The sequence below is a fragment of the Anolis sagrei genome, chromosome 5 (assembly GCF_037176765.1).
Source record: "Anolis sagrei isolate rAnoSag1 chromosome 5, rAnoSag1.mat, whole genome shotgun sequence".
Taxonomy (NCBI): Eukaryota; Metazoa; Chordata; class Lepidosauria; order Squamata; family Dactyloidae; genus Anolis; species Anolis sagrei.
In genome coordinates, this window is record NC_090025.1 from 122,929,366 (window position 1) to 122,943,319 (window position 13,954).

At 39.1% G+C, this 13,954-nt stretch overlaps 1 protein-coding gene across 4 annotated transcripts in view; it reads right to left on the reverse strand.

The window, feature by feature from the left end:
• Window positions 1-13,196, reverse strand: part of BRD1 (bromodomain containing 1) — a 45,370-nt gene extending 32,174 nt beyond the window's left edge. For 2 of the 4 annotated variants that reach the window (XM_060777801.2, XM_060777800.2), the window contains exons 1-2: window positions 12,740-13,195; window positions 4,503-5,880 (exon numbers count right to left, since the gene is read on the reverse strand). In XM_060777801.2, coding sequence (XP_060633784.2) covers window positions 4,503-5,866 — 1,364 coding nt within the window. In that variant the 5' untranslated portion in view covers window positions 5,867-5,880; window positions 12,740-13,195. Of the gene's footprint in view, window positions 1-4,080; window positions 4,136-4,502; window positions 5,881-12,739 lie in introns of those variants that run through there. The other 2 variants (XM_060777799.2, XM_060777802.2) reach the window with 2 other exon arrangements.
• Between the last annotated feature and the right edge of the window lie 758 nt (window positions 13,197-13,954).

A 13,954-nucleotide genomic window follows, 5' to 3' on the forward strand; every position in this document is an offset into this window, starting at 1 on the left:
CTATGTACAGATACTGTATATATTCATGTATAAGTCGACTTCATATATAAGTCGAGGGCAGGTTTGGGGTCAAAATTATGGCTTTTGATAAGTTGAAGGTGATTATGCAGAGAGGGAGATAAGTACCAATACTATTGGGGGGGGGGGGGGCAGCTTCCTTTTTCCTGTGCAGGCATTCAAAAAGCCCAGAAGCAGCACCACAGCAAAGAGAGGAGATCAGTGCTTCGTTTGATCCTCCTTGTACATACTAAGCTCTTACCTTTCACAACACTACTCATAGAAGAGAATTGTTCCTTTTTATATAAGGTTAAGGTACAGTACTCACATCAACCTGTGGAGAAGCCAATCCAGGTATTGGGGTCTATTTTTTTGACTAAATGTCTAAACTTGCACATGAGTATAAAGGGTAATTCTCAACTCATACAGAAACTAAGTGGTCATGTATTAGTCTCCTTCTATTACAATGCCGCTTGTGCTTGCTTCTCTGAGATCCAACAGGTACACTTTGATTCCTTCTCCTATTTCTTCACAGCAAACTATACTGAATAATTTGAGATACTATTATGAAATATATGGTATAAATAGCCTAGTAGCTGGTGATAATATTTTGGGGGGAATATAACATCACTAATGAGCAATGACCTGCTTCACAGTTTTCTGTATAAAAATGTAATGTAATGTGTTTTTAATTAACACCATGTACTAAAAATCATTAACTCTATCAATTGAGAGACCAGAACAGTAGGCAGTATTAAGCAGCTGCATGCACACAGAGCTTTTGTGATCACTCTGCTCAAAGTAGCTCCATAGACTGCTCCCTCACAACAGCTGCATCTCAAAGTTGGAAGCATTTTAAAGTAAAATTGAATGCACCATGCAGTGCTGCAATCCAAAAACCAAGAGTAACAACCCCACCCACCTCCATGAAAGAAGCACTTCTTCTCATATACAAAGCTGTCTGCATTTGGATCACAGGTATTTAATACACATAATAATAATAATAATAATAATAATAATAATAATAATAACTTTATTTATATTCTGCCTTATCTCGAGATGACTGATGTAGGTTTATTTATATGTACCAAAACTTCAGGATGCACACAAGTTTGAACATCAGTGCTAGCCATAAACACAGAGTTATTGGGCAATTCAAAGTAAGTTTTTAAACCACTCTTCCTGTCTTATCTTTTGTGTGTTAGGCTTAAAACAAGGAAATTAAAAGGGAAGGCTAGAAAGAATGACTGTTGGATTGCATTATACTAACAAATTCCAATCCATTAGCAAATGTATGAGCAAAGACAACAGCTTCACAGCATATTACAACAAGTCTTCCTTCTGCACTTATAACAAAGGGCTTTTTTCAGATAATTTTGAACCAGAGATATTGAGTTTTGGCATGCATATATATCACTTTCGCACATCACATTAACTAATCACTGTAAAGACCCAAAATATGTGTATCATCTTACTTTGCAAATTTAGGGGAAGCATCTTTCTGGATGGAGCCTATGACATTCTATCTCACTTCCATAACTCTATAACTATGCTAGGTCAGTGAGGCTAGTTTGCCTGAAATCAAACTAAATGTAAGTCTTTGATTTTTCCTCTGACAAGCTAAATTCAACACAGTCAATAATCAAAGTGTTCTAGCAGCTGAAGTAAAAAACATCTGGCAGGCCAGAAGTTAATCACTGATCTACAGTGTACTTTATGTATTACCGTGTGACTATGTATCTGTTTAGCTTTCTTCACATAGTTTTTAAATGTTTGGTAGCTTTAATTTTTGTGTTTTTATATTTACAACACCTAAAGAAAACCCATATATGAAAAGTTTTAAAAAATAAATATTTCTCAGAAATATTTCACTGTGTTTCAGTATGCCATATTACTTATAAACATTTACTAAAGCTGCAATCTTAAGCAAGCACTATTGGTTCTACTGTTGGTTCTGAACTGGAGCATCTCTGAAATAGACAATTATTTTTCCCTGAGGGCACAAACCACTAAGAAATACTCACTACATGAATAGTTAGGATAGCTACATGCACCTGATGAAGCAGAATGTAATCCATAAGAGCTCATGTCACAATGAATCCATTAATCTTTATGGTGCCAAAAGATTTTTTTTTTTTACACTTGGGGACAGAGCTTCATGTTACTTTTGTTTCTGTATTATGAGCAACACCACAGAATTTCCATTTTATAGCTGCACCCTGGGCCTTAAGCACTGAAAGGGTGGTTTTTAATAATCTTAATAAATCATCAGTATTAAATTAGAATTTGTATTTATAGAAAATGTTCCAATTATTAAAACTTAATAATGTGAAGCACAATCTGAAAACTGTTTTAAGGATTGAAATAAAGGATGCTGTGGCACTGGTTTTCAAGATTTCTAAAAGAAAACATCCCATTTGAGCATTTAATATTGAGGTTTAGACCTTCCCATTGTACATATCAAAATTACTTGATTACTCATGAAGATGATGGGAACTGAGAAGACTAAGTTGAAGATGTTGGAAGAATATTAGTGCTTACTATATATGATGGGTTTATATTGATAGTACATGGATTGTTTACTGTTCAACTCGTAGATCTATTTATTGCGAAATTATTAAAAATTATTTGCAGAACATATTACATCATTGTTAAACCAACTGCAATGTAGTTGTCCATATCTGGTAAGATAGCGGCAAATTTCAAAGTATGGGAGTTCACAGTTTGACAGCCACTGCAACTATACCTCTAGATAGAGGTTGCTATGTTAACTTATAAGCAATACACATTTTTAAGAATTCTAACTCAATTCTATTTTTTTTTGTAAAATAAATTAATTATAATTAGACATTCAAGACAAACAACCTGGAAATATTTGCATTACTGCAGAGACAACTAGCAACAATGTATTATTTTTAGGACAATCCACTGCCTCCATCCACTGTTTGAAATAGTGTACCGGCTCCGTAGGAACAGAGAAGACCAGAAAGGGGTGTGTTTGAATGTGCAGATAACATCATCCCTGCTTATGAAAGTTTGGAAACCTGTGAATCCTGCTTTCCTATACACACAGCCACAGCACTGGAAAACTCACTGCATGCCAAGAAAAGCATAAAAGCTAATCAAGAAACATGGGATGTAAATGTCGCTTCTGCAGATTTTGTGCTAGACCAACAAGATATAGCTCTAACTCAGGTGAATTTAAACAAGATTGTGAGGGTTCAACGTCCCGATATTTATGCTGAAAATGACGCTCACAAACTGGAATACTGCTCAAACTGGGCTGCATTATTTGCAGAATTCCAAAAAATGGAGGATTTTTGCATTCACCTTGGACAAGCCCACATATCACAATTTATTTTCTCTTCATTAATAATTACAAAGAAGGAAGTAGTCAGATGACTGATAAAACTGGGCATAAAATCAACCTTTCTTAAAAGTACTTTTATTGAAAATACATTCAACATATTCAAGGATGTCTTCAGAAGTAATTGATCAAATAGATGAAAACCTTCTTTAGGAAATGAATATAAGTGCAATATAGTTTAAATAATATGCATATAAACCCATTTTGATATAATGCACACTGTAGTTCAAGATCTTTTTTCACTTTATCTGATACTTAATATACAATTATATACAATACAATAAAGCATTAATCTCATGCTAAATCTGTGTCCAGGAAATGATCATTATTTATATATTTTTCAAAATAGTGATCAGATTGATGGGTAAATGTAATGAAATAAATGTATTCAGCACTCTTTCTTGCATAGACTTGAGATTTACAATAGTAACATTCTATTATTATGTAAGCATATTAAAATGAAAAACAAAAAGTCTAGGAGATAAAGTCATTTCTGACTCAGTGCAACAACAGTGCAAAAGTAGCAATACTTGGGTTAAACATTACATAATTTTTGCAGTATTTGTTTGATGTGAATGAAATCAAACTGAATGTGGATCTATCAACAAAAACATGAAAATTAACCTCTTTTTTATATACAGATAAAAATTTGGAAGAATACAAAAGAAAAGAGAGCCGTATCAGGCTTATTAAAAACCACAAATTCCGTATAATACCTTTATGAGGCCAACTCAAAGGTCACAGAAAGTGTGTAAGCCTCTGAGATCTTCTCATCAGGAAAGATGTTACAAAAAGCCAGGAAGTTGAATGTTGAGAGAGGAAGAAAAAAAAAGAAAAAAAGTGTCTTGAGATAAAATTCATGGTCACCTCATCTTAAGACTCTTACCATGCATATTTCATTACTCCAATATAAAGAGAGCCGCCACCACCGCCCTTTAAAAAATCTGCTTTAACCAGGAAAAAGCTTGTGCATTTTTGTGACCTTTCAGTAGGCTGAGAAAAAAAAACTGTTAGAATAATAACACCACTGTTCTAAATTTCTTGGAAAGTTAAAAAAAAATTCATCCCCTTGAAAAACCTAAAAATACAAGAACACCTAGGAAATTGAAATAAAGTAGATGTCTTTTAATTTTCTTACCTTTGAGGAGGGATGCATGGAGTACATACTGCAGGCATAGGTGTACAAGGTTCAGTCGGTGATTTCTTTGACTTTTTAGCCTTTTTCCTGATCCTTGTTGCAGATCTTGTTTTGGCAGCACCCTCTTTTCTACAGAGACCATTTTTCAATTCAGGTTCTCCATAAATATTCAGAGGTCTCCGAATAGAACCCGGCGGAGTATGTACATCACAATATGCAGTCTTTTTCACTGAGAATGTTGTGCCACTGCCAGTCAGTTCTTTCACCGGCTCCATTTTCATATACAAACCAGCCTTTTGAGCACAGGTAACATGGAATGCTGTGTAGCAGTTTGCTTTGTGGCACTGAATACAGGCACCAACACCTTTCTGTTTACAGAGGTAGCATGTTAACTTCCATCGGGCAGGGGGAATGTTCTTGACTCCATCTATTGGTTCAATAAAAACTGTATTGGCAAACCCAACTTCTGGAATCCAAAGAGCACACACAACATGTCCCCACCGATCATCATCAGTCTTTTTAAAGGCACCTCCTTTGTTTGGACACAGTACACAGTCTACAGGACGTGAGCGGGACTGCAGACACTGCCGGCAGAGCCACTGGCCCTCAGGTATATATGGCACCCCATAACACTCCTGATGCACTGCTAAGTTACACATATCACAAAAAAGAATCACATTGCTGTTCTGACACTCTCCATCCATGCAAATACAACAAACTGCATCTTCATCAATTAAAGACTGATGTTCACCCTGTTTTTGAGTCTCACAGTAAGACTCTTTTTCAAAACGGTCCATAAGAAATTCAAACATGTTCTGTGACACAACTGAGATGCCATCACTCTTTCGTTTCTCATTGATTATTTCTAACCATGCATAATCTTCTTCATCCATGTCATACTCCACTTCGTTATCAAGTTCTTCTGAAGATTTTTCAATGAATTTATAATAAGATGGAGGCCTTCTAGGTGCAGAAGGGGGACTATAATCAACAACATGCACTTTGGGCTCAGGAAGAGTACTTGCTGTAGATGGAATGCCATGTGAACTTGGAAGAATTTCATTTTTCTTTTTAACCTTGTTGTTTCTATGCCTTTTTGTTCTTAGAAAGATTGGTGGTCTCTCACTATTTTCCTTATTGCTGTTGCATTCACTTAATTCTTGGGCTGTAAGATCATCTTCTAATATAATCTCCAAGGGTTCAAAGATACTGATTCTGTGTAATCGACCTTCAATTTCTATTTCTACCATCCTTTGAGCTTGTGCATAGGTCAAGGTTTCTCTAGTGGGAGAATGTTTAATACTGCATGGAGAAGACGAGTGTCGCGTTGAGGGTACCCGATGACATCTTCCTTTCCTCCTCATTTGGTACCGATTACCTAAAATTAGAATCATGATTATTCAATGAAATGTTACCTTTTAATAGAAAAGCAATAAAAATGCAATCTATTATTAACCTTTCACCTCATTGTTTTCTAAGAGGTAGGCATAATAAATCAATTTTGAAAAGGTATTTCAAAAGTATGAAACATAATGTTAAGAAATGTATGAAAAATAATTTATAAAAAGTAACCATAGGATATGCATTGACAAGTAGAAGATAAAGTAAGGCCTTCATATATATTTCTGCCTGGGCCTGTTACCAGAAATGGTGGATAAGACTGAATGCCATTAAATTATCTGCATACCATAGCTCCCTCGGAGTACCCAGAATTTCCTAGAGTGGTATCCTTTCTAGGGATATACTTGATTCTCCAGAGCTTCTGCAGTGGTTTACAACCTTTGGTCCTCCAGGTGTTTTGGACTTCTGCTCCCACAATTCTTAATAGCTAGTAAGATGGCTGGGAATTCTGTGAGTTGTAGTCCAAAACACCCGGAGGATCAAAAGTTGGGAACCACTGTGTAACATTCAGGAGAACTATTCCACAGAATGACCAAAAGGACCTAGCAAATTCTCAAAGAAACCATTTTCCCCAAGTAAGTGAAATCACAGGTCTGATTTTCATGGTTACGGAAGTCCTACTTCATTAAAATAATTTTTAAAACCTAAATAGCATGCTTGAGCAATGAATGGATAATATCTGCTATCTTAAACATGAATAACCAGCTGACTATATGTCTTACTTGTAAGTATACTTATCCATAAGATTACACTGCAAGTCTTGCAGAAATGATACATGCTGTCTGGGATTAAATAGGGAGTAAACACGGCTAAAAGTATTTAATAATAAACACTGAGATGTTTATCAGTAACTAGAACAGGAAATGATTTTTATAAAAAAATAAAGGGAATAATGAAATTTAGAGGAAATACTATTTATTTCAGGAACTCAGCAGGGAAAGAATGGGTCCAGTTTTTCCAATGCCTACTGCAATCACAATAATTTCAGCCCCTTCTAATGGTGGAAATATTTTTCTCTAATATCTGATTTTTATTGGTTTAGTTGGTCTTTTTGGCTGAAAAATTAAAAAAAAACAAAATTTTAAATAAAGAATGAAAAGTGAAGACAGAGAACACATCCGTGGACATTTATATTCATCACATATATACTTTCCCCCCCCCCAACTATTTGAAAAATGGATGAAAAGATTCTGAATGTTGGTAGAAGTAGCCCTGCTTGCCTAACAAAAACCTATCAAAGGTAAGTCACAGGAAAAATGTGATGAAACTAATCTTCAAATTCATCCAGTTTTTCTCAGCATAGCACATGAACAATGTCCTTCAAAACAATAAGCTCCATAATAGTACTTGACAAGACAGATAAATGAGTCACAGGGCATAATACTTCCTAGTATAAATATTATATCCATCACAGTTATTACATGTTTCCAAATTACAGTGACTCTTTAGTGCATGTTACAACAAGCTTTCTACAGTGAAACATATAATGTAAGGTAGAATAAAGTGAACAGCCATGCTTTACTTCCATCATATCCTAGTTTTCACTACACTATGTGACAGCCCTTAACAACTTCTTCTGCATCTAACAGAGGATACAAAGGTTAAGATGTGTGCACATGGTGCACACAACCAAGTTTCTTGCTGCAGTCTTCAGTCCTCTCATGACTGATCCTGGGAGTTAAGAACCTGCTTGGATGTCATGGGATTAGATAAGGAAAGCAACAAGCGACAGGGGAGGGAAGCCCACAGTGGGAAAGTGGAAAAACAGAAGACTATCACTTAAGCCTACATCCAAACCACTGAGTACAGTCTATATCTGTAGACCTCATAGTTCAGCTGAAATCCCTGCTCATATTTATTTTTCTATTATAGAGGAAGTTGTTTTCATAATGAAGGTCTCTTTATTATACAAAGTACAAACCTCTTTACTATTTTAGAATTTAACAAAAAATTCTAAAATAGTAAAAATATTAACCTTTTCAATACATTTTATGTTATCCAAATATGTTATCCCTTTTTTGGCAACTGAGAAGGGATAATTTTGGGGAAGGCTGGCCTAGGTCATATGATTGATTTTGCCCCATGAAAATCATATCAAAGCTACAGGGTGCTTGAAAAAGTTTTAAAATCGCTATATCTCAGCAACGATGGGCCACCTAAGAATGAAACTCTTGCCACTTGAAAGTGTTGGGCATAGAGTTTCAAATGACTATTGCTAGATGCCTTTCCAACCACAATGATAGCACCAAGCATCGGTCATTCACAAGGTGATGGTTCCCGCAAAATAAGGCCATTTGTGAACTTAGTTTTTAGCTCAAAATGGTTCATATAACTTGATAACTCATTCACAATTTGTAACTTTTTGTGCAATTATAAAATATTGTCATGGTAAAATATATATACTGCTTTGAAATTGGGTCCAACATTTTGAAGAACCTTTTATGTCTATGTAAAATCAGCAGCTGAATAGATACGAAAACCTCAAAAAACTTACGATGAAATGCAATTTTTCAGACTAGCATTACACTGTAACAATATCAAATGTAACAGTGTGTGCCTAGCTTCTACAAAGATTGTTTAAGGCTTCAAAGATTCTGCTACAATCTGCCAGAATTCAGCCTGCATGGTCACAGTAAGTCAACAAATCTAAAGAACCCTAGTTCCTCAAGAACTACAATATTTTCATTAAATGAATGGAAGTGTGCTAAACAGAATGTTGTCCAATATTCATTCACTACCTTGGAAAATCAGATGAAAGCTAGTATCACCCATCCAAGTACTTAAAGCTCATAAACAAAATCAGTTAGTAAGACTTACTCAGATAACAATTATCAAAGATCCCAAAAAAGTCCCAAATACACATTATATACACAAATGGCAGAGCATACATTTATAGAGATACTGATAGGCAACTGCAATGCGTAAGTACCCTAAAGGCACCAGATCCTGTTTGATCCTGGAGGCTAAGCATGCTCAGGCCTGCTTAGCACTTGGGTGGGTGACCATCAATGAATACCAGGTGCTGCAAGGTACATTTATGAGGTGGAAGGAAATGGTAAAACCACCTCGAGTATTCCTTGCGTAAGCAACCACTAGGAAATCAATGGGACTGCCATAAGACAACAAGACTTGAAGGCACACATACATAACTTCAAGAGACTTGGAGGGCTCAGTCGCTTTCTTGTTGAAATCAATTTCCCATTTGCTTCCTTATTCATGTTCTTTTGTAGCCTAAGCAATGGGCAAAACATGTGTGAAGTATTCTGAACTTTCAAAACAAAGGACACATGAGGGGGGCACATGAGGCCTTCACGATTCATGGCCTTTGCCTCTGATTTGCAGAATGTATCAGGCAAGTCCTTATTCAAATATTATACTTTCAGAAGTTCACATCCACAAGTCACACTAGGACTGTACATGAAATGATTTTAACTTACAAATTTTAGTTAATGTTGTACAAATTCCATTATAAACAATAATTCCGTAATAGGAATCTCCATATAAAAAGTATATGTATAAAAAGCACTTATGTACAAACACTTTATATAAGTATGATACAAAAGATAATCAGAAGGCAATTATTGCTCAAGCTTGTTTGGAATACTACTTGCTTCAGACAGCTGTACCAACTATCAAAACAAGTTGTAAAAGCAAATGCAAAAGATAACAGCTACCTTTTAAAATGAGCAAGAGATTACTGGATAGCAATCACCAGTTTCTCTTTCATTAATGGTAGTAGTTTTTAGAAAAACAGTAGGACAGCTGTGCACTCACAAGATGTAACAATAACACAGTCAACCCAATTTATCCAATGACAGCTTGAAAATATTTTTATAAATACTTAAAAAAACATTTATTTTGCCATTTTATGTAAATGACACAATTTTATTTCACCATTGTATAAAATAAGACTTGAGCATCCATGGATTTTAGTACCGGGGGTGTTTCCTACAACCAAATCTCAGCAGATACCTAATGAATTTTGCATGAAAAGGAACTTTTCATGGTAATGCACTGACTACACAAATTTCCTCTCACATTTTTATTCAGGGATTATTCCCCTAGTTCTCCTGCTTCCAGAGAATGGAAAATCCCTGCTTTTCAAAAATGTTTTTGAAAGAGACTGTTGTAAATGCTATTTAATTTCATCAAATAATTAACCATAGACATTGATAGAAAGAGAGTATGTAGAATAGTGTGGATTTCTACAGATCTAGTGAAATTACATCAACTAGCAAACAGTTGATCGATTAAATTAGATGCTTTCTTCCTGCATGGCTAAGGGTTGGACTGGATGGCCCTTGTGGTCTGTTCCAACTCTATGTTTCTATGTTTCAAATGGAAGAGATGGAAGAGTGTCTCTATTTGAATCTGCATATAAATCAATATGGTTAGACAAGAGTGGTGTTTTACTGGCTCTCTGACCAAGTTCAAAGAACCAACTTAGAAATTAGACACTACTTTTTAAAATAGTAACATCAGAAATAAAAAGTATAACATACATGCATTTATATATCAGTAACTACACTAAAAGTGAAGAACTTAAGTACAGTACAAGATAGGTGTCCTATAACATAATGCAAGGGTTCTCAACCTGTGGGTCCTTAGGTAGTTTGGCCTACAACTCCCAGAAATCCAAGCCAATTTACCAGCTGTTAGGATTTCTGGGAGTTGAAGGTCAAAACATCTGGGGACCCACAGGATGACAACCACTGGCATATGTCAGAACTGAGTTCAATGGGATTTATTTCCAGATGTGTGCAACATGGTACTGCAGCTTTAGTCACAGTCTGCTCCCATGACAACTTTCTAAGGACAGTCATTATTGTCCTCATTTTACAACAACACTTCCTCAAACAAGCCAGGCTGTCATACATATTATTAACTGAAGTGACATCATAATTGGCAATTGTTCATTCATTCCAAAATCTTCTGCCCCAAATAAACAATGCTTGACAAATGAAGAAGTAAGTACATGTATAAGAACAGTTGTAACAGAGGTAATACAAAAAAAGGTAACATGAATTGCATGTTACCATGAATCACATATTCAGCATCATTACTGAAAAAAGTAGCTTCATCTGTATCATCTTCTATCATAAAATTAACATAACAGTTGTATGAAAATCTGGTTGAAGAGTTGAGTTCCTGCTCTAATAGTGAGAATGAAATCTTTCCTGATGTGCAAGCCATGTATCCAAGGCTTCTTGAAAATGTAAATTTTATGCATCGGCCCGAAGATTTCACACCTTCTGAGATGCCTAATGTTGCCAGGCTTCTGACAGAATAAGATCTACAGCTTTTGTGCTTCCCATGAGCATATAACATGAGTCAGATACATTTGTCACCATCTTACTTCATTTCTCTCACAGCAAACAAAGAAAGTACTTTGCAAATTCCACTAATAAACAGGGGCTTACAAAAATGAAATGAAATGTTATTTCTTGTTCACACTGCTGCAGTGCGTTGGTGTGAACAAGAAATAACAGAAATGTTGTAATTGTATATTATCTCACAAATCATTTATTTTTTTAAAGTAAATAAAAGGTTTTCATGAGACACGTCATGCTGCCATATATTTTGTTAATGTACAAAACAAAACCAAGGCATACAGTGGAAATTAAAATTCACTATTAAAACTGTCTGAATAGGCCTGTCGGAAGAGATAGGTCTTCACTTTTATCTTAAATTCTGACAGCTGATCCACCTGTTGAGAGCTCTACGGGCAGGTCATTCTACAGTCATGGAGCAGCAGATGAAAAGGTCCTCTAGGTGGTGGTTGCCAGTCGGGTTTTGGCTAGTTGGAGGAACTGCCTCCAAGAGGACCTAAGTGAGTGGGGCAGATTGTAAGGGAGAATCACTGGGTCATGAAACCATGCATGTCTCAAAAGTGTGCCAGCAAGATGAAATGCTTGGAAATCTCTGGATTAGGGAACTCAAGAAAATGAAACCTAAAAAAAGTTTGGTAAATAAAAAAACTCTTCATACACCAGTGGTTCTCAACCTGTGGGAACCCAGATGTTTTGACCTTGGCCTTTGTAAGCTGCATCGAGTCATGCTAGCGGGGTACAAATAAAGTTAATAATAATAATAAAAAAAATAATTGACCTTCAGCTCCCAGAAATCCTAACAGCTGGTAGACTGACTGGGATTTCTGTGAGTTGTAGGCAAAAACACTGACAACCACTGCCATACACCTAAGTGAAACAGTAGCTTAAAGGGCAGGAGGGGAGGGGAAAGAAAGTTTCATTCCACTTAAAAAGTGAAAGTGAACAACCCAGAAATGACCCCGCCCTCCCTGACGTCATCAGACCGGAATGAATCCAGGAAGAGAGCTGAGATAACCCAGAAGTCGAGAAATAAACATGAAGGGAAAGGGGGGGCACGACATTGAAGTTAAAATACGTGAAAAGGACAGTAGCAGCCCAAACTGCGGGGATCCCTTCCCAACACCCCCCTTTGGCAGAATGGTCTCGCCCTGGGGAGAGGGGCCTGGCCCCGCCCCGCGCGACACAGCCCCAGTTGCTGGAGGGCTCCTGACCCCGCCCCCTGCCAGGCCCCGCCCACGCACACCAATGGTTCCTGCCCAGGCCCAGCGCACCCCTCCCCCCGCAGAATGGTTCCTTCCGCGCCAGGCCCAGCCGCTCGCTCGCTGGCTGGCTCTCCCCTCAGCCAGGAGGAGGAGGAGGGCGGCCTGCCTGCCTTCCCTTCCTTCTTCCTCCCTCTCGCCCTCGCCTTCCCCGCCCGGGACAATAATACGCGGGCCTAAACATGGCGCCCGCCCAACACCAGAGCTGCCTCGGCGCTCTCGCCGCCTCCGAGCCTCCTGTGCTCACCTGAGGGAGCCGCAGCGACGCGGCTGACAGGCCCTCCTCCTCCTCCTTTCGTGCGAAGACTAATGGCGGCGGCGGCGGCGCTGCTACTGCCGAGTTCGGGGAGGGAGAGGAGGCGGCGGCGGCGAGAGAGACCGCTCCCGGCGGAGGTGGCGGTTGCTGGGTCCGCGCATTCGGCAGAGCGCGTCGCGAAGGGCCGCAGTCCGGCTGCGGAGGCTCCTTCCCGAGGCCGAGCCACTTCCCTCCCCGTCCTCCTCCTCCTCTTCCTCCCCCCTCGGCACAAACAATGCGGCGGCCTCAGCACAGCGCTCGCGCCGGCGGGGGAGGGGTGGGAGGGAAGCAGGGAGGGAGGGAGCGGGGGAGGGGCGGGAGCGGAGGCGGCAGCAGCAGGCAGGCAGGCAGGCAGGCACCTCCCAGCCCCGGCGACGAGCACGAGCGCCTGGCCAGGACTCCCTCCGCGCGTTCTGTGGGCGGCGCCAGCGCGGGCTCCCCACAGGACACGCCCACACGCTTTCGTAACCCGCCCGCCAGCCAATCCCCGCCCGGGACGCTTCTCCGCGGACCCGCCTCCCCGCCGGCTGTAATAAGCTGCCGGTCAAGTTCGGAGAGTTTTGTTTGCTTCTGGCCCGAGGAGGAGGGACTCGACTTTTTCTCAGACAGTTGGGACAAACAAAAAGGAGAGTCTTACGCTACCATTTGAAGGCTTTCAAAACACCGGCTCGGAAACAGCGCCTTCCACATCGCCTTCCTGGGAGAGTGAAAGGAACGTTTCATAGTTCTCGCTCGTGGGCGTTCGGAGTTCCATGGAACTCAAGGGTCCACCATTCCACCCTGGGATCCTGAGGCAAAGGAGTGCACTGCGCTCCCGTTTTCTTAGCAATGTGCCCCACAATGTCAGCAAATTTACCCCCCCGGAAACTAGGCACTGGATCCCGAGTCTTCTCCATCTGGAACGCAGTCGTGAAACCAAATTACCAGTTTGGGAAAGGGTAATTGTAGGCTTCCTTTGAGATCAGGGTGGAGGGCTGTCGTGTCTGCTTGAGAAAGCAGTCATTACGAAAAGCTGCAGTTACGCATTGCCACATATTGCCTATCCATGTACATGTAAGATCAGGGGTCCACAAACTTTTTAAACAGAGGACCAGGCCACAGTCCCTCAAACTGTTGGAGGGCTGGATTATAATTTGAAAGAAAAAATGAATGAATTCCTATGCACAC